Raw genomic sequence first — 19,902 nt, forward strand, 5'->3', positions numbered from 1 at the left:
TAGCTTAACCTTTTGGGGTTCTTTTTAAACTATTATTACTTTCAATAACAGCAGATAATGAATAATCATCGAACTACATAATTAGGTGACTTTTGACATGTGAAAAGACTTTTTTTTAATGGTAAGTTTCATGAGTGGCTATTACTCCAAGTCAAGATGGTGTTTACTAGTTTGTTAGAAAGTTGATTTGGTCTTTAGCAGGGAAAGAGGAAATAGAAAAGAAACCCTTCTTCAGTCTTTTTATTTTTAAAATTTTCTACTAATAATTATAAGGCATGGCTGCAAACTGCAAAGTAGGAAACTGCTTTTCCGCCACCATGTTCTACCCATAAACATGGTTTTTGCCTGTTGCCTCACCTAGGACTAATATCAGACTGCTAATCAAACACTGACTCTGGACCCCTTCAATACTGTTACTAAAGCCCATATTAACATTGTTATGTGGGCATTGGGCAACCAAAAGTGGGTTTAGAGTTCCATGTTGTGTCCGAAATCTAGGTAGGTTAAGCAACCAACTTTCTTCATACCCAAACACCCCTTCTTAGCCATGTCTAGATGGACTTGGTTACCCAGGGGCCACGATTCAATTTTCCAATCTCCAACCTCCTAACGGTCCACTACCTGGTTTCCACTTCCAATCTCCTTATAATTCAAAATTTATAGCCGTTTTTCAGCCATGTTACCATAAAAAAAACCACACTTTCGTAGTCGTTTCAGAAGGCCACATTTTCATTCTCTTTTCACTATATAAATCCTTGACTATTCTCTCATTTACTTATTTTCTGGACTGCTCATTCAACTCTTTCTCGCCCCAGGCGTCTTTGTATACGTCCTTGGCATCCTTCAATCAATCACTTTTCTTTCACTAACAAAAATGAGAGCGCGTTTCGTCAGGCTGGTGTCCAAGTTGGTAATGCTTGTTGGGAACTCTCCTGCTTTGAACTTGGAATTCAGGTAACTCTCTCTACCATATTTTCAACATAAATTCAACGTTTTCCTCTAATTCTTTATTGGGTATTAACCTTTTTTTTATTTTCTTATTTCTGTTTGTGGGTGCAGCCTGATGGACAAATGCCTAGTGACAAAACAGTTGGAGGCGGAGATGATGCTTTCAACACATTTTTCAGTGAAGCCGGAGCTGGAAAACATGTCCCTCGTGCTCTGTTCTAGGATCTGAAACCAACTGTTAGATGAAGTTAGGACGGAGGCTAATCGCCAATTGTTCCACCTTCAACAGCTCGTTAGTGGCGAACAATCTTACAAGATAAAAAAATTAAAAAATTCTCACCAAATGTAGAGATACAAATACTTACGAAATCCGTAGATGAAAAATTTTAAACTTCGGTTTTCATTTTTCAAATTAAAAAACAATAAATTATGATTATTGATAAAATTTTAATTCAATTGGATCATGAATTATTATTAATCTGATTTTTTAATCGAAATTGTATGAAATCCTTCATCTTTCTTTTTTATTTCTTTTTTCATGCCACCTCTCTTTTAGCCAACTTTTAATATGCCAACAGCCTCTCTTTAAATATACAGGAGTTTTAAAAAACCTTAAAGATTGGTGAAAGAATTAAAAAGATTTTATGTGTGGCTTTGATTTTAAGCGATCTCCATGTGGAGGAAATCAAAGTCGAACAAATCTCTCATTTTCAAATTATATGGAGAGAATTTCCATCTCGACAATTGAAGGACAAAGTTCAAATTTCTCATGTGATAGTGTCTTTGTTAACATATCATAGCCATTGTGATCAATATAAATCTTTACAAGTTTAAACAAGTTATCATTAAGAGTATTTCTTAATTAATAACTCATATCAACATGTTTTGATTTTTAATAAAAGGTAAAATTCTTATTAAAGTAAAATGTTCTTTGATTGTCACAAAAAATCACATAGTGTTGCTTTTTGAAACTGAGCTCTTATATGAACCTCTTCATCCATGATAACTCCTTATATGCTTCATAGGCTACAACATACTCGGCCTATATTGTAAAAAGTACAATACATTTTTTTAGTCTCAATTACCATGACATAGCCCTATTTGAGTGTATTATCAAATAACTTGGGGTAGACTTTCAAGAATTCACATCTCTTGTCATATCTAAATTATGTAGTCAACTAGCATTGATTTTTCACTTCTAAAACTGAATCTCATAACCCACTTAATTGCATTTCAATGTTTTCATCCTAATTTTAACAAAAAGCGACTATCAACACCAATTGCATGGGTTATATCTAAAATAGTCACACTATTACTTACATAAAATTTCCTACTACTAAAGTATATGAAATTTTTTCCATGTCTTCCTTCTCTTTAATTGTAGAAGGAGTCTAATATATTAATAAATATTAAGAGAGAAGATTGAAGATTGTCGTTCAATTGTCAAGATAGCGATTCCTTTTACATAATAAAAAAGGGAGAGATTTATTGGAGTTGGTTCCTCCATGTTGTAGTGACCTAAAACCAAAGCCGATACACATAAGGACTTTTTAGTCTTGTCAACAATCTTTAAGAGTTTTTTAAAACTCATGTGTATTTAAAGAGAGGTTGTTAACGAATTAAAAGTTAGCTAGAATAGAGAAGGCAGGGAAAAAAAAAAGAATAAAAAGAGGATTTGTGTACTTCAAGACACAACTCTACTTAAAAATATTATCAAATAATTTAAATCTAAAGTAGACTTTCAAAAATTCAAATCTCCTACCATACCTAAATTATGTAGTCAACTAACATTGATTTTTCACTTCTAAAAGTGAATCTCATTATCCAATTGATTGAATTCCAATGCTTTTTTCTTAAATTTGACAAAAAACGATTATTAACACCAACTGCATAAGTTATATCTGGCCTAGCACATACTATTGTGTACATCAAATTTATTATTGTTAAAGCATATAAAATTCATTCCATGTCTTCGTTCTCTTTAATTTTAAAATGACTCTAATATGCTGACAAATATCAAAAGAGAAGCTTGAATTTTGTCGTTTGATTGTCGGGATGATGATTCTTTCCACATAGTTGAAAGGGGAGAGATTTATTGGGCTTGGTTCCTTCGTGTTGAGGTGACCTAAAAGTAAAGTCTATACACATAAGGACTTTTTAGTTCTGTCACTAAAATTTAAGAGTTTTTTAAAACTCATGTGTAAAGAGAGGCTGTAACAGATTAAAAGTTGGCTACAATGGAGAAGGCAGGAAACAAAAGAAACAAAAATGAAAAGAGTGAAAAAAAGAAAGAAAAAGAAGATTTGTGTAGTTCTGATCAAGAAATTAAATCAAAATAAATTTGTGATCTAATTAAGTTAAAATTTTATTAGCATATTCACAACTTATTATATTTTAGTATGAACGGTGAGACCAGGTTTAAAGTTTCCTTCTTATAAATTTCATGGATATTTGTTAATCTTTAAATAATTAAATTTGATAAGATTTCTACAATTTTTTCATTCTTATCTTTTTTTTTCTTTCCTGCCTCCTCTCCGTCGACGTTCCTTTCTTTAAATGCACAAGAATTTAAAAAAAAACCTTGAAAGAATGATCAAAGAAATAAAAACTCCTTATAAATGAGTTTTGGTTTTACGCCACCTCCATGAAACCAAGCCCAACATTTCTTCATTTGCACCAGTTATTTCTGCTGAAAAGGCCTACCGTGAGCAACTATCGGTAGCAGAAATCACTAACAGTGCTTTTGAACCATCCCCCACTATGGCCAAATGCGATCCACGCAATAGGAAATACATGGACTGCTGCTTGATGTACAGAGGTGATGTGGTGCCAAAGGATGTGAATGCAGCAGTGGCAACAATCAAGACTAAGAGGACTGTCCTGTTCGTTGATTGGTGCCCAACTGGGTTCAAGTGTGGTATCAACTACCAGCCTCCAACAGTGGTGCCTGGAGATGATTTGTCCAAGGTTCAAAGGGCAGTTCGTATGATTTCAAACTCTACAGTATTGCTGCAGTGTTCTCAAGGATTGATCACAAGTTTGATCCGATGTATGCCGAGTGAGCATTTGTGTGTTGGAATGTTGGTGAGGGTATGGAGGAAGGTGAGTTGGTGCAGAATCCGTGGAAAGGGATGAAGATGAAGGCGATGAGTACTAGGCTAGATTAGCGTGGGAAGAGGGAAAGAGTTGTTCTGCCAATGGGCTCATTGGTCAGCTAATGAAACTTTTTGTATTCTCTCTGGTAGTATCCGAAAAACAAGTTTTAATTAATCTTTCCTTTTATGTTTGCTCAAGTGAAGCTGGGTTTTTTAAGAATTTAATTGTGTTACTTAAATACACTGCAAGTTCCTTGTTGTACTGATTCACAGGCACTGAAAAGTGGTAGCAAATTGAGGAAAGAAATAGGCTTTGTCAAAAAAATGATCCGGAGAATTGAGAAAAGAGAATGATGAATCTCATGGTAGACAAAATGATCAGATTTCAAGCTTCAGTTTTACCACTCCTAGTCACTTGTTGTCTCAGAAACTACATTCTTCCCAACAATCTGATCAATCTCAAGCAAGTACTTAATAGAGTAGTAACTAAATTCAACATTTTTTTTAATGGAACCACATTTAACATTAAAAAGAAAAATAAATAAATAAATGCATTCAGCGCACTGAATTTGAATTGACTTTACTTTGCATTATTGTTTGGAATAAAAATCCTTTAACAAGATTGTATGTCATGCTATGACAGACATTACCAGATTAATATATGGACACGCAACCATATTTACCTATAAATTTAAAACTTATCAAGGTATCCATCCCCCCCCCCCCCCCCCCCCCTCTTCAATTATTCCATACCCACTTCTAAAATACTTTTGAACCCAACATCTGGCTCAACTCATAATTTTCAATGAGTATTTTGTTTTTTATATATTGACAATATAATTTTTTAATTTTATAAGCAAAATTAAAAAATTATCATACATCTTTTTTTTTTTTTTTTATTATATCTTATGAGATACATATTATCCTACTAATCCTGACAGTAAAAAAAAAAAACTTCCCTATCAGCAAATGTGATAATTTCTAGTCATGTATTACCTTCCAAGGTTTCTTATGGTTGGAAATTAATGGTTGGAAATTATTTCTAAGTTTCTACAACTTATCCTTAATTACCGACCAAGAACCTATTAATTATTTCAAATAAAGCCTATCAATAGCTTCTTGACCTTAATAGAATGTAGGTCAAGTTACATTCCATTAGTTATGGAGAATGGATTATATTGTATTATTGCAGAAAACTTGATCAATTTCCATCATTTGGTGAATTGCATAGGCATGTTAATAACGTTCTTGAGTCAAAGGCAAACAAACAACCTCTAAAAAGCCCCAATAATTTAAGAGACAAACTGGTCCAGCAGATTTTGGACAAATGGGCCCCAACCCATGTCAACAGCTATCTTGGTTGATATGCTTCCCACCAAATATAGCCAACCTTCAACCTCCATACAGCATCTATAAAGCCCTTCATATTTCAATTGTCATTACACCACTGAAAAATCCAAACTAAAGACAAACTCTTCTCCTCCTCCCTCTTACAGCAATGTCTAGCAAAAGATCAAGTTCCAGAAGCAATGAAAATGAAGATTTTAGCCTCAAACTTCGTGAGTTGTTAACAACTAACAAGAGGAAGAAAAGAAATGCAACAAAGGTAAGAATGAAAAACTCATGCACTTGGCTTCCCCCATATCTGCTTAACTAGTCACTTAGCATCTAAGCCTATGTTACTTTTTTTTTAAAAGTTTTTTCATATATTTGAGTATTGGAGCTCCTATATCTGTCGGATACGTGTCCAATACGAGTACTTCAAGAAAAATAAAGAGTTCTAGGAACATAACCATAAACACAACACTAAATGCTATGGCTTTGTTTATAATCACTACTCAACCTTGCCTCTATGGTTATTCTTATTGCAGCTTCTGGATGAAACATGCAGTCATATTAAGAGGCTTAATGAAGAGGTTGATGATTTAAGCAATCGAATATCAGAGTTACTGGCTTCTCCAGACATCGTTAGCAGCATTAATGCAAACATCCTTGGACAATTTCTACAACAATAATCACTGCAACGTTTGTTCTTTTACTAAACTTATCTATGCTCCAACTCATTGTAAGATATATATTTATATAAACATTTCAGTCTTTTTCTTTGGTTTGTTCCTTCTTGTTGCCAACCAATGGAACAAAGCAAAGGGCTTATAATTCATATGTTCTTCTATTTTGGGTCTTTTTTTTTTTTGCCCTATGTTTAATCTTCAATTCTGATACACTATACAGATACAGTGTTTGTTGGTTGATAAGTTTGCTTCAAAGAATAATTATTTTCTTGATTTTAGTGAGAGAATTGCTCTTCAATAATTAAGGACTAATAAATTCAATCTTGGCTTATTCTGACTTTTATGCTAATTCATACAAAATCAGGTCATTTTCCATGAAGATAGCAAAGGTCTTTTCAATATTGTTTTCAAAGTTCAAGCAAAGACAGCATTATTATCTTATTTTTTCACTAACTTCTTCTTTGGATTACATATTATTACACATTATTACACTTATGGAAAAATATTGGACAAGGCAAAATCTTTAATAATTAGGATTACTACTAATCCCGAGGTGAAATTACTTACAAATTAAGATTAGCAGCAATATAATAATGAGAAATTCATATAATATATGGGCCAATAGAGCCCAAGATAAGAGAAGGTTACTTTGGGTTGAGCCCATATTAGTGAATAGAAAATTGCCCCAAACCCAACAGTGGCCAACTAATATTTTGTTTAAAAAAAAATAATGCGAGATGAATGAGTTAAAAATTTATGAATTATTATCTAATACACAAACTAATTTAAAGTGTTGATATATGTTGGGAGTATTTAGAAAAAATAATTATTTAATTATTTAATGAACATGTTATAATCATATAAATCCGTACGTGAAATTAAAAAAATTTATTATTGACATACAAAATAATAATTCAAAAAAAAATTTATATTTGAAACTATTAGAATTTAAATAATGATTACTGTAATTAAAAGTTCAACACTTTAATACTAGACTACGATTAATAATTCAAAAAATATTAGTGCTCACATAAACTTAAAATTTTCAAGCAATAGCTAAAACTAATTTTTCAATAATTTTGGATAAAACTTTATCCAACTTATTCAAAAATTTTGGGATAATTTGGATTGCATGATTAGGTTATTTTATTAAGATAAGAACAAGAATTTAGAATTTATTTACAATGAAAACAAGAAAAAAAAAAAGAAAATATTACTTACTGCACTTTTTTTTTTTTGTTGAGTTGTAGAATGATTCCATTGTACATTGATACTTCATCTGAAGATTTCTCTCTCTAATTAAACCCTAATCAAGAAATCATGAAAACTAAAAGCTAGCTACTCAATTCGTAAGATCTTCAAGCTTTTCCACGCTAAACTAAAAACTGCAACTCTTCCCTTATGCTAGGCTAGCTGTTTCTTCTCTAAAAAATCCCTGCCATGATTTAAAATTAATAAAAAAAAAAATCAAAATCAGTTTCGCGGGAATCTAATTACAATTTTAAAAGAGAAAATGTCAGCGTCCAAACAGGTCAAGAAAGAGAAAAAGAAAACGAACCTTGATTGATTGATTGATTGAGGTGATCGATTTAGGTAGCTTCAGTGCAAGGTCTTTTGACATTATTGTTCTTGCCGCTGAGAGGCGAGCGAGGCAAGATCGGCCTCGAAACAAGAACCACGTTAACACGACGTCGTCTTTTTTCATGAAAACGTGTACCACCAACGCCTCCTTCACAGACGATGTCGTTCTTATTCTCTTTATCGCCGCCGACGAAATCTTCTCCAAGATGCGACTCTTCCTCTCTTATTCTCAATACCTGATTATGAATTCTCTCTACTTTCTTCTTCATCTGCGCCACCACCGACCTCGGCGACTCCACCTCCACCTCTTCCGTTGACGACTCTCCACTCTCCATCTCTATAACCAGCACCTCCTTCTTCGCCTCCATCGAAACGGTATCGTCAGCAGCGATTCTTTGATTGAATTTTTATTTCAAGATGAAATTTTTAGAGTGGCGGGGGAATTTATAGGAGCGAAAGAAGGGGATCAAACGGTGAGTTTCGGCGGGCATGGCAATTTCTGGTGGTATGACACGTGGTGATAGAGTAAGAGAAAGGGCACTGAAAAGATATGTGGTGACTGGTGACAGAGACCAGTCCCAAAGTTCAAAAACCGTTGCCTTCGGTCTCTAATAATTCGCCACGTCACCTAATGATGCCACGTCATAGGGGATTAAGATCCGAAGATTTTTTCCTTTCTGAAAAATAAATAAATTAGGTTTAATTGGAAAGAATTAGTGTGGAAGGAAATGAGCGGGGGATTAGTCAATTTCAAATCCTACTTAGCATGCATGATTGTGTAGAATTATCGGGTGGAGTACACGTGGCAGTGATTAAGAAGGGTGGGATTAGGAGGGAGGTTAATCAGGGGGAACAAGTGGCAAGAAAATAGAATTTTTAATGTTGATGTTGAGCTTATTTTATGGTTTTTGATGTTCAATTAAAGTGAGCAATTGCATTTGGTGTTATGGTGCCATGCCAAAATTATTGTATAAATGAATTAAAAATTTTAATTTAATTAATTTATATAATTATTTTTAAAAAAATAATATTTAATAAATCAAAAGTAAATCTCAACACTTATATCAAGTGACCATCATTTTTTTTATCATAAAACTTACTTATTAGGTTATATGCAACGATCACATTTATATACTCAAAGATAATTTAAATCATTTATGTTCAAAAATTTTTATTTCTTATTCAATATTAGATTAATATATCATGCTTATTTGTTTTGAATGTTTGACATGACATTTATACTTTTTACTATTAAAAATTTTCATCTAATTAAAATTTAATTTAGTATTATTTTCGAAAATAGTTTTCAAAAGTTACTTTTAGTCTAGCCTCAATGTTAAACAATAAAAAAAATAAAAAATATGATTTTTCAATTTAAAAGCTTGATTTTATTATCTTATATTTTTAATATTTTTGTAGTGAAATTAGAATAAAAAAATTATATTATTTTATATTATTAATATTTTATTTTTTTATATATTTTTTAAGACATTTCAATTACTTACAACTTTTTTTTTTAATAATGCTAAACATTTAAAATTTTTAACGATATTTTTTTATTACATTTTTTAAATGCATTTTTTTCAGTTCAAACTTTTTTCAACGGCAACAATAATATTAAACTAACTCTAAAAATTATCATACGACCGCATCTTGACCGGGTTAGGATAATCTATCAACCTGATTTTTTTTCTTCAACCAAAAAAAAAAAAAAAAGAAAGAACAAGGACTTGTGGAAAATCCCATAATCAGATTGAGCCGCTATGGCATCACAGTACATCACATCTTCAATGTTAGCGAGACAGAGAGTTTAATATTTGAGTGGCTAATGGTGCCACTAAGTAGCTCGTGAGCTAGGCACCAAAATGGCAATATAGAATACTCTTCTCTGCTTGGAATCGTTTTAGTTAAACTACAAGGCAAACAAAGATCTTTACTGCTGGGCATATTATCACGATGAGAGCACTCAAATTTGGTAATGATATGACAATGAATTCTTGATTGATCCTGTGACAAATAAGGCCACAGATTGTAACTTGATTAACATTCGGGGTAAAATAGATGACATCATCCTTCAAAATGGTGGAGCTGGCTGTTATAAATGATCTAAATTAAAATGTTTTAATCTTGAAACAACAAAATTACAGAATTAACTTCCAATCCTGGAAAGAACTGAATGCTGAATGCAAAACATATAACAAGATCCACTACAATGAAGGTCTGGAAACAAAACTCAAACCATGTCCATTAATGGAGGAGAAGGCAAGTTCCAAACAGAGGCCTTTTAAGCTTCCTAGTGGTGGTAATAGCCTAAGGTTTATTCGTCTTCCTCTTCATCACCATCTCCACCAGCAGCCTTCTTGGCAGCTGCTCTCTGGTTCTTTCTCTTCACTCTTCCAGGGCGGCCACCTCCAAATGGACTTGTGAGAGAGAAGTCAATGTGTTTTTGGGAGTCCATCCTCACCATGAAGGATGGGATGTTGACCACCTGCCTTCCAACCCTATCCAGGAAGGAGCACACATTAGGACAGACCATCTATAATATCTTTCAAACAATCAAAGCATGCATTACAATCATATAGGCTACATAAGTGAAACAGGTCAAACAAGAAATCACCTATAGGAATATGCAAAGCACAAGGCAAACATATCACAACTTGCAAAACAGAAACCAAATTGGCACACTAGCAATAAGCTAAGGGATTTGTCAAAAAACTACTTGCAGAAGTAAAATCACATAAGTTCTTCGTGCAAACACACAGCTCATCCAAAATAATAATAATAATAATAATAAATAAGTGGTGTTTGAGCCAACGGAACTTCATAAGATGTGGAAAATTCTAACAGAAATCCTCTACCAATAAACGGTTACGATTTACAAACACATCACAGAAGATGGCCACAACACATTTAAAATCAACAATGATGGAATAAAACAATAACATTATATAATTAAAAGATACAGCATGTGAAGTAGAAGGTCATTGCTGCATCTTCTAGGAATAACCTATATATGAAAACATAAACACAGTAAAAATAATCATCCACCCACTCTATAGCAAGAAAAATTAATCTTTACCTGATATGCCTTTGTCTAATCAACACGCGAGCATGGTGAATGGACTTTGCCATACCAGACTTGAACACAAGTGTTTGCAAGCGGCGCTCAAGGAAGTTTTCAACAGTCAAAGCCAAGACATAATCAAGCTTGTTCTGGCTCTCATCCAAAAGTCCATACCTATTCATCCTACGAAGAAGTGCCTCACCTTCAAAGATACGGCGAGGGTTCTTCTCATCAAGAGTGAGAAGGTCCCTAGCAGCATTTCTGATACGGCTCAAAGCATATTGAACCCTCCACAACTCCCTCTTACATCTGAGCCCATATTCTCCTACGAGCTTCAACTCAGCATCCAAACGTTCCTTCTCGTATGGACGCCTTGGCTTCTTAAAGGTCTTCCCATCTACAACCACACATCAATTTCACCAATAAATAATAATAATACTCTGATTCCACTACTTGGGAAGTCAGAAACAAATTACTTAAGGTCAAATGAGCCTAAAACAATTATACAGCTTATTGGTTTTTGACTTTTGAGCCAAATCCACAAAAACAGCACAACCCATGAAGCTAAGTTTCCAAGGCTACCATCAACTGATCAACCAATTATATTATTGTTTTGATAAAAATGAGCTACAAAACAGAAAGCAACACTTTCCCACTCATAAATCCCACCCCCACCATCCCCAGGATTCAAACCCTAGACGTCAAAGTTGGAATCTTTCTGACTGTTAAGTCAATTATACTATAATCTTCTCTTAATTTAACAAACCGTGCTGAAATTAAGTAAATCAACAGGTAACAAAGAGATCAAAACCGCTAATAATAACCAAAAATACAACAAAATTCAAGCTAAAGACCACTTCTAACATTCTAATCCAGCTACATTATTAACTAAAAATGAGAATAAAAGTATTAAAATAGCTAAATACAAATTCCCATTTCTAAGAACCCAGAAATAATTAAAATGGAAGAACAAAAAAAGGGAAAATAAAAACTTTCACAGTATGATACAAACTTAGCAGAAACTACAGATTAGATTAAAAAGAAGAAAAGTGAAAGAGATGGGAAAGTGGGAAAAGAGAAAATAAGGTTAACTTACAGTTATGATAGAAACTAACGTGAACCATGGTGGCGTCGGCTTCTCGTCAGAGGCGAGAAAGAGAGGAAAGTGAATAAGCCGAAATAGAAAACAGATAGGAGGCGAAGCGTGATGTTTTATATAGGGAAACCGTAAACCCTAATGCTTCACCTTCCTTTTTAGGGCTTTTCATGGGCTGTTTTTTTATGAAAGGTTATTGATTAAGGCCTCTCGGGTTTGTCTTGGCTCTTTAAATTTTGGGCCTACTAGATTTAAACTCAAACATAGTTTTTTTTTTTTTTTTTTTTTTTTTAAAGAAGACACTAAGTTAAGGTTAAAGTTTTTTTTTTTTTAATTAAAAAATAAATTCTCTAAGAAATAAAAGATAAATCCCAAAAATAATGATGAATCTCACGTTTATAAATTTACAAGTAAATCGGAATTTAATTCCATTAATTAATGTAATAACTCCAAAAAAATATATCTAAAAATTTAAATTTGAAAATTCAAATTCTAATGCTTATAATCTCTTTTTTATTTTATTTTTAAATTAGGTCTTCTTTGTATAAAAAAAAAATTCATGAGTATACATCTTCTTTCTTTCAAAAAAAAAATTATGAGTGCAAATAAAATATTAACTTTAAAATAAGCGATTAAGGTCAAATTTATTACAATATAATGGGTTGAATTTTAGCATTGTACTTTCAGTTTTATTGAATTTTATTACTATAAATATTGGATAAAACCAATCTAATTATGTTTTATCCAAAAGTCAAGGAAATAGAAAGTAAATGGTAAAATTCAATAAAACAAGAATTAATAGCAAAATTTAATATTGAAACATAATATAATTAGAAAATTTACCTTATTTCCCTTAAAATAACATGTAAAAAAAAAGAAAAGAGCATACTAATCCTGGAATACTAGTAAATTTCTCTTTCCATCCTACAATGTTTTCATGAGTTTTGATTCAAATCTTCAATTTGATAGTTACCCAGTTCTAACAAAAATTTACTAATTTTGGGTCTTTTAAATTGCAAATTTCATTGATGGAGTTAGGAATTATGAAGAAAGTTCATTCTTAAAAATTCAAGTTGAACTGAATATGTATCTAATTATGATCTTTTTGCTGGATGAATATTCACCGGTGATTCATCAACCAACCTGAATAAGATCTTTCTGCTTTCTCATGAGCTAATGTTGCAGCTAGTTTATCAGCTTCTGTTCTTTTACCAGCCCGAGCCAGCATCATGAAATCACAATAACTACCATCTGAAACAACCTTTTTAATTTCTGATTCAGGACCCTTTTTGATATCTATAAAAGGCTTGACGTCTGCTACAGACAATGAACCCGGAAATTGCTCGTTGTGCAAGATGTCAGCTGAGTTTATTTCCATCTCCACATCGACAAGGAATGCCACTCCTCTCTGATCTTCTTTTCCTGGAAATTTGACATCAAGTATTGGAATATGATCAGCCTGATATTCTTCAACAGCTTCCTTGCTATCCATTCTGATATAATTAGCCTGGAATTCAAGAAAATTTCTTGCACACCAATACCCAAGACAGCACTGGCAATGCACATTTTTGAAAGCAATCTTTAAGTAGTCTGATGTATTCCAGCATATATGGGTCAGTTTCATTAGGAATTTGGCCATTCATCGAGTACTGCTAGTATCCAAGGCTTCAACTTCACATCATAAACGTCGCGCTGCTCCATGGAAACCAAAATAAACTGGATAAACTATCAACATAATTAAGCTGAAATTGTCAGAAGAATTTGAGGCTCAAGTTGCTGTGTTTTTGTCTTGTGTTTTGTAGCCTGGGAAGTGAAAACAGTTACATGTTAAGTTATGGTTGGCTGGTTATGTAACTCTTGTCTGGATTCTGACAGATGTTAGTGGAGATTATGTAAAAAAGAAAAAATGGCTGAACACTTCAAGAAGAATGAGTGGAGGCTTTCTTTTGTCATTTTGTTCAGTTGATGCATGCATGCAAGAAAACCTCATTGGAAGAATGAAGCTGTGACAACATTTTTTGATGTAATTATATTGAATGAGTAATCAAGTTCTTAAATCGGTCAATCATGAATATTTCAGTAATTCTAATACTTTTTACAATGACCTATATTAAATAATTTTATTGATTACTACTTTTTCAATTGAAGTAAAAGTTTCTTCAAAATAGAAAAAAGGAAAAGCGCCATGGACCACTTTCAATGGCGGCTCCTCACGGGAGCTAGGGTCCTGCCCCCGAAGGATTTAAAAATTTTTTAGATTATATTATTTTTCAATAATTTAAATTTTTTTACAAATAAATTAATTAGTCCTTCAACCCTAAATTTATTGTGTTCATATATATATATATATTTTAACTTGAATTTACTTGTTATAAATGACTTTTTAATTTAAAATAAATAAGTTTGTTATCATTATATTTTTACAAATATATAAATTTAAGTTATATATATATATATATGAATATTATATTATTAAAACTGATTTGATAAATATTTATTTTCTTGTTTTTCATTCAAACTTTTTTTTATTATATCTTGTATCCTCTTTTTCTTTGAAAATGTTACATGCAATAAAATTAACATGGTTAATCTAAATATACTTTCATTTTTCATAATTTAAAAATATCATATATAAAATTAGAAAAATTTTAACTTATGGAACCAAAATCTCTACTCTATTGTTCTATCTATTTTTTATTAAAAAAATATTTTTATGATCTTTTTTACTTTAATACTTAATCATTTTATTTTCTTTGAAAATCGTTATATATCAAAATAATTAACATGATTAGCTTAAGTACTTTTTCATAATTTAAAAAATCGTATAAAATATTATAAAAATTTAATTTATTGTATCAAAATCTCTACTTGATCTATTGTAAAAAATTTATTTTTTTATTTAAAAATATAACTCTTTATACTTTTTTTACTTTAATGCATAAAATATTAAATGTGACAAGATGATATATTAATAATGTATAAATATAATTATTTTGTTTTTATGAAGAATGATGCTATTAATTTATAACATTAATTTTACTATACATATATTTACATATAAATATATTTATAATTATAAGTTTTGTTGTTATATATTGCATATAAAACTTTTTTTATATTATTAATATATTTGATATATTTTGATAAAAATAAAAAATTATTATCGTAAAATAATATTTCAATATCCTTAAAATTAAACGTCAAGATCTGTTATTGATCACTTTGAATATAAATCAAAGTGAAATATAAATATTTTTGAAAGAAAAAGAAGAATTCAAATTAAAATTCTTGACAAAATAATTTAAAGATTAACTAGTAATAATCACTAAGCAAACTATTTCATTGCCAAAGTTGTTTGGAGTTAGATTTAAAGTCTTGTCCAATTAAGACTAATTTATATCTATATTCATATTGCTCTTTTTTTGCATCATTTTACTTGTTCCATATTTAAAATACAAGGAAAATAAGACATAATTTCATTTTTTAAAAAAATGTAACTTTTTATTTATATTTTAAAAGAGTTCGTTTTTTATATATTAATAGTAATTTTTTTTCTTAAATTTACAAACAATTAAAATATTATTAAATGTTTTAATTCTTTAATTTTTATTATACCTTAAGGTATATATGATTATCTATTAATCTTAAAAATAGAGTTAAAAAATTTTATTATTAATTAATGTGTAATTTTTCTTAAAATTTTTATTAATATTTTAAAAATGAATTTCAAAATATATAGAAGTAAATAGCAACTCCCTAAAGTTTTCCTTGTAAGTTATTTCTTTCCAATTTTTTGGGCAAAAGCAGCAATTAAGCAAAGGTAATTTTAAAACTCTAAGAAGAAAATGAAGTAAATCACAAGTAAGCTAAAAAAACATTTCAAAGCTCTTTTTCTTCCTTTTATCTTTCAAAAGCCTTCAAATTCCGTTAATTAAAAAATCCCAAACAAATTCCATTTTTAATTACCTCTTCTCTCAAAAACCCAGTAATTTGTTTTCCCAAAAAACCCATTTTCCTTGCTTTTCCAGCTTATTTCAGTCCGCGTCAAAATCTAAACTTTCATATAAAATTCCGGGTTCCAAAAGGTTACTCGGGTTGGACTCGAAGTGGGTTTTTGATTTTGAAGCTTAATTTTTAGTTTTTAAAAACAAAAAAAAGAGGGAAAAATGAGTTCTCAGAAGAAAAAAGCGTTTCAGATAGAGGCGTTTAAACATAGGGTGGTGGTTGATCCGAAATATGCAGAGAAGACGTGGAAGGTTCTGGAACATGCGATTCATGAAATTTATAATCATAATGCTAGTGGCCTTAGCTTTGAAGAGCTTTACAGGCTAGTTTTCCTTTCTTTTTTTTTTTTTTATTCGAATTTTTGATGTGATTTTGTTTTAATTATGTCTTTTTTGGTTAATTATACTGATTATAATGTGAAATTTAGCTGATTTTTTTTTTTTTGCGAAAATTTGGTGGTAATAATAGCTTTGAACAATTAAAATTTTAAAAGTAAATATTTGTAAATATAAAAAGGGCATCATTTTTTTTTTTTTTTTACTTTTGCTCTTCATGAATATGTGTTTCATTTTAATTAGTTAGTCATATTTTTAAAATCAAATATCATTTTAAGTGTTAGCAACTTTTGAGGAAGAAGGTGGGTTGAGTAATCGACATATTAGGCTATGATGAGTTGCCAAGATAGTGAATTTGTTAAATTTTTTTGGTCTATTGTGTATTGAGAACTAAGGTCCTAGTGCTGTTTCTAATTGATTGGATTTGTGTGACAACTGAAATGCCAGCAACAATTAAATGGTTTGTGGCTACAAATTGGGGTGACAATGTGTAGGCGGTGGAGAAAGCAGTTTGCTTCTGATTTTGTACTTTGGGATTACCTTCTTAGAAAAAGAAATTTGAAAATGGTTTGGAAAGTTTTGCTGTTAATGGTATTGTGTGACTTATACGGCCAGATGCTGAAGGCTGATGACCGTAGCAAACTGACTTTGAGTTTGAGAGCTGAGTAAGTCATCAGATGTTACCGCTGGTTGTTTTCACAGGGCCACATTAATAGATAGCTCACTTCTTTATTTTCCCTCTCCCATCATCTTTGCAGCCACAGGGGTCTCTCTTGCTTTGCATTTTCTAGTATGCTACTTGGCCAGCTTTTGTAGTTTTTGAGCTCCTTTTGTTGGTAATCTACATGGTATAAGAGAGAGGCCGTGTAATAACTTGTGCCATTCTTTTTCTCATGTTGACAAATCTAATTTTTGGATCTTTGATTCATTGAAACTGTCATATATTATATTACTTTTAAAAACACATGTAAAAGGTTTTGATATAGGTGTAGTTTTTAGCTATATATTTGATACGCTTCATTGGTTTACTACATCTTCATGTACTTCGTATATTATAATATCATTTGTCTTATGTGATGATGTGGTTTAAAACTGTTGCAATTTGCTGCCCATTTCTGACTGCCTTGAAGCCTGCCATATTACTGTGTCTTTGACATCTTAAAATTTCATGATTCTGACATCTAAGCATTGATGTAAAATCAGGAATGCTTACAATATGGTACTGCACAAATTCGGCGAGAAACTGTACTCTGGACTTGTCACAACTATGACATCTCATCTAAAGGAGATTTGTAATTCAATTGAGGCTGCTCAGGGAGGATTATTTTTGGAAGAACTTAATAGAAAATGGGCAGAACATAACAAGGCATTGCAAATGATCCGAGATATATTAATGTATATGGATAGGACTTTCATCCCAACCACCCGCAAAACCCCAGTTCATGAGCTTGGTTTAAATTTATGGAGGGATGTTGTCATCCATTCCTACAAAATCCAGTCTAGGCTTCAGGATACACTTCTTGCAAATGTAAGGAGAGAGAGGAGTGGTGAAGTCATAGACAGGGGTTTGATGAGAAGTATCACAAAGATGCTAATGGATCTAGGACCTTTTGTTTACCAGGATGATTTTGAGAAGCATTTTCTTGAGGTTTCAGCTGATTTTTACCGTCTTGAGTCTCAAGAGTTCATAGAATCGTGTGATTGTGGGGAATATTTAAAGAAAGCTGAGAGACGACTAAATGAAGAACTAGACAGAGTGTCACATTACTTGGACACCACAAGTGAAGTCAAAATAACAAATGTGGTAGAAAAGGAGATGATTGAAAGTCATATGCACAGGCTTGTGCAAATGGAGAACTCAGGCTTGGTTAATATGATTGTTGATGACAAATATGAGGACTTAGGAAGGATGTATTGCTTGTTTCGTCGGGTACCCAATGGGCTTGTTTTAATCAAAGATGTCATGACTTCATACATTCGTGGTACTGGTAAGCAGCTAGTTACTGATACAGAAAAGCTAAAGGATCCTGTGGATTTTGTGCAACTTCTGTTGGATTTAAAGGATAAACATGACAAGATTATCACTTCAGCATTTAGCAATGACAAGACTTTTCAAAATGCATTAACTTCCTCGTTTGAATATTTCATCAATCTGAATTCTCGGTCTCCAGAATTCATCTCTTTATTTGTAGATGACAAGCTTCGAAAAGGTTTGAAAGGGGTTGCTGAAGATGATGTTGAGTTGGTACTCGACAAGGTGATGATGCTCTTCCGCTATCTTCAAGAGAAAGATGTTTATGAGAAGTATTACAAGCAACACTTGGCCAAAAGGCTTCTTTCAGGGAAGACTGTCTCTGATGATGCAGAAAGAAGTCTGATCGTTAAGCTCAAAACAGAGTGTGGGTATCAATTTACTTCAAAATTGGAGGGCATGTTCACAGACATGAAAACATCACAGGATACGATGCAAGGTTTCCATGCAAGTCATGGTTCAGATATGGGGGATGGCCCCACACTTTCTGTCCAGGTCCTTACTACAGGATCTTGGCCTACTCAACCTATTACTACGTGCAATCTTCCTCCTGAAATTCTGGGCATATGTGAGAAATTCCGCAATTATTACCTTGGGAACCATACTGGGCGGAGATTGTCTTGGCAAACAAACATGGGCACGGCTGATTTGAAGGCAACCTTTGGTAAGGTTCAGAAGCATGAATTAAATGTTTCGACATACCAGATGTGTATCCTTATGCTCTTCAATAATGTTGATCAACTAAGCTATAAGGAGATTGAACAGGTCACAGAGATACCAGCCTCAGACTTGAAGAGGTGCTTGCAGTCTCTTGCCTGTGTTAAGGGAAAAAATGTGCTTCGGAAGGAACCTATGAGCAAGGACATAGCTGACACTGATACCTTTCTTTTCAATGCCAAGTTTACATGCAAATTCTACAAGGTCAAGATTGGCACTGTGGTTGCACAAAGGGAGTCTGAACCTGAAAATCAAGAAACTAGGCAGAGAGTGGAGGAAGATAGGAAACCACAGATTGAGGCAGCAATAGTAAGGATCATGAAAGCGAGGCGTGTGCTGGATCATAATAACATTATTGCTGAGGTCACGAAACAGCTGCAGTCACGGTTTCTGCCCAACCCTGTTGTAATTAAAAAACGAATAGAGTCCCTTATTGAGCGGGAGTTTTTGGAGAGGGATAAAGGTGACAGGAAATTGTATCGATACCTTGCTTAAAAAGAATGCGTGATTGTCTTTTGTCAGGGTTTTGTCACCTTTTACTTTTCCTGCTTTGATATCAGGCCATCTAGTTCTTGCCCGGGTCTGTGTAATCATACCTCCATTTTATTAGTTGACAAATTGTTTCCTGAATTATAGGCAGTTCAGGTGAATTCTTGATATATGTATTGGTTACATTTTGTGTTGCATTAATTCACCACTTGCTTATCTTTAATTACACTTTGAGTTGGAGTAAAAGAAAGAATAAAAAGGTGACTTCACTAACAGTTCAGGTTGGAGGAAAAGAAAGAAGGAAAATGAATTGGCAAGGAGTGTTTGTGGTGGTCGTATCCTGATTCTGCCTTTTACGGTTCAACATACGGAAGAATTAGCCAAGCTTTCTTTAAATCAGTAAAAGCCATTGCTATTCGAGGGCAGATTGTGATGAATGTTAACATTCATGATTAGTCCCTTTTCTGTCTCGTTGTACTTCTCTGCAGGCAAGGCAGGGCAGTTTGGCAACTGTAAATATTTTTGGGC

The 19,902-nt window shown here is 32.4% G+C and overlaps 4 protein-coding genes and 1 pseudogene across 4 annotated transcripts; 3 read left to right on the top strand and 2 right to left on the bottom strand.

Moving 5' to 3' along the window:
- Positions 1–3,708: 3,708 nt before the first annotated feature.
- LOC111316682 (uncharacterized) lies at positions 3,709–4,397 on the top strand (annotated as a pseudogene).
- A 1,066-nt stretch (positions 4,398–5,463) lies between these two features.
- LOC111315968 (transcription factor ILI4-like) lies at positions 5,464–6,216 on the top strand. Its single transcript, XM_022917991.2, has 2 exons — positions 5,464–5,649; positions 5,915–6,216. Exons 1-2 carry the CDS (start codon positions 5,542–5,544, stop codon positions 6,056–6,058), a joined length of 252 nt encoding a protein of 83 aa, XP_022773726.2. The 5' UTR covers positions 5,464–5,541; the 3' UTR covers positions 6,059–6,216.
- A 967-nt stretch (positions 6,217–7,183) lies between these two features.
- Positions 7,184–8,577, bottom strand: LOC149511841 (uncharacterized). Its single transcript, XM_089753703.1, has 2 exons — positions 7,614–8,577; positions 7,184–7,490 (listed from the first exon to the last, which is right to left on the bottom strand). The coding sequence occupies exon 1, from the start codon at positions 8,002–8,004 to the stop codon at positions 7,645–7,647; it is 360 nt and encodes a 119-aa protein (XP_089609829.1). The 5' UTR covers positions 8,005–8,577; the 3' UTR covers positions 7,184–7,490; positions 7,614–7,644.
- A 1,129-nt stretch (positions 8,578–9,706) lies between these two features.
- LOC111316684 (small ribosomal subunit protein uS4y-like) lies at positions 9,707–11,938 on the bottom strand. Its single transcript, XM_022918746.2, has 3 exons — positions 11,797–11,938; positions 10,716–11,097; positions 9,707–10,137 (listed from the first exon to the last, which is right to left on the bottom strand). The coding sequence occupies exons 1-3, from the start codon at positions 11,822–11,824 to the stop codon at positions 9,954–9,956; spliced, it is 594 nt and encodes a 197-aa protein (XP_022774481.2). The 5' UTR covers positions 11,825–11,938; the 3' UTR covers positions 9,707–9,953.
- Positions 11,939–15,629: 3,691 nt separating this feature from the next.
- On the top strand, positions 15,630–19,599 carry LOC111316685 (cullin-3A-like). The gene is made up of 2 exons (XM_022918747.2): positions 15,630–16,123; positions 17,340–19,599. Exons 1-2 carry the CDS (start codon positions 15,963–15,965, stop codon positions 19,378–19,380), a joined length of 2,202 nt encoding a protein of 733 aa, XP_022774482.2. The 5' UTR covers positions 15,630–15,962; the 3' UTR covers positions 19,381–19,599.
- The last annotated feature ends 303 nt before the right edge of the window (positions 19,600–19,902 follow it).

This window comes from Durio zibethinus, chromosome 24 (assembly GCF_047325235.1).
Source record: "Durio zibethinus cultivar Kanyao isolate XHJ-2024 chromosome 24, ASM4732523v1, whole genome shotgun sequence".
NCBI classification, from domain to species: domain Eukaryota; kingdom Viridiplantae; phylum Streptophyta; class Magnoliopsida; order Malvales; family Malvaceae; genus Durio; species Durio zibethinus.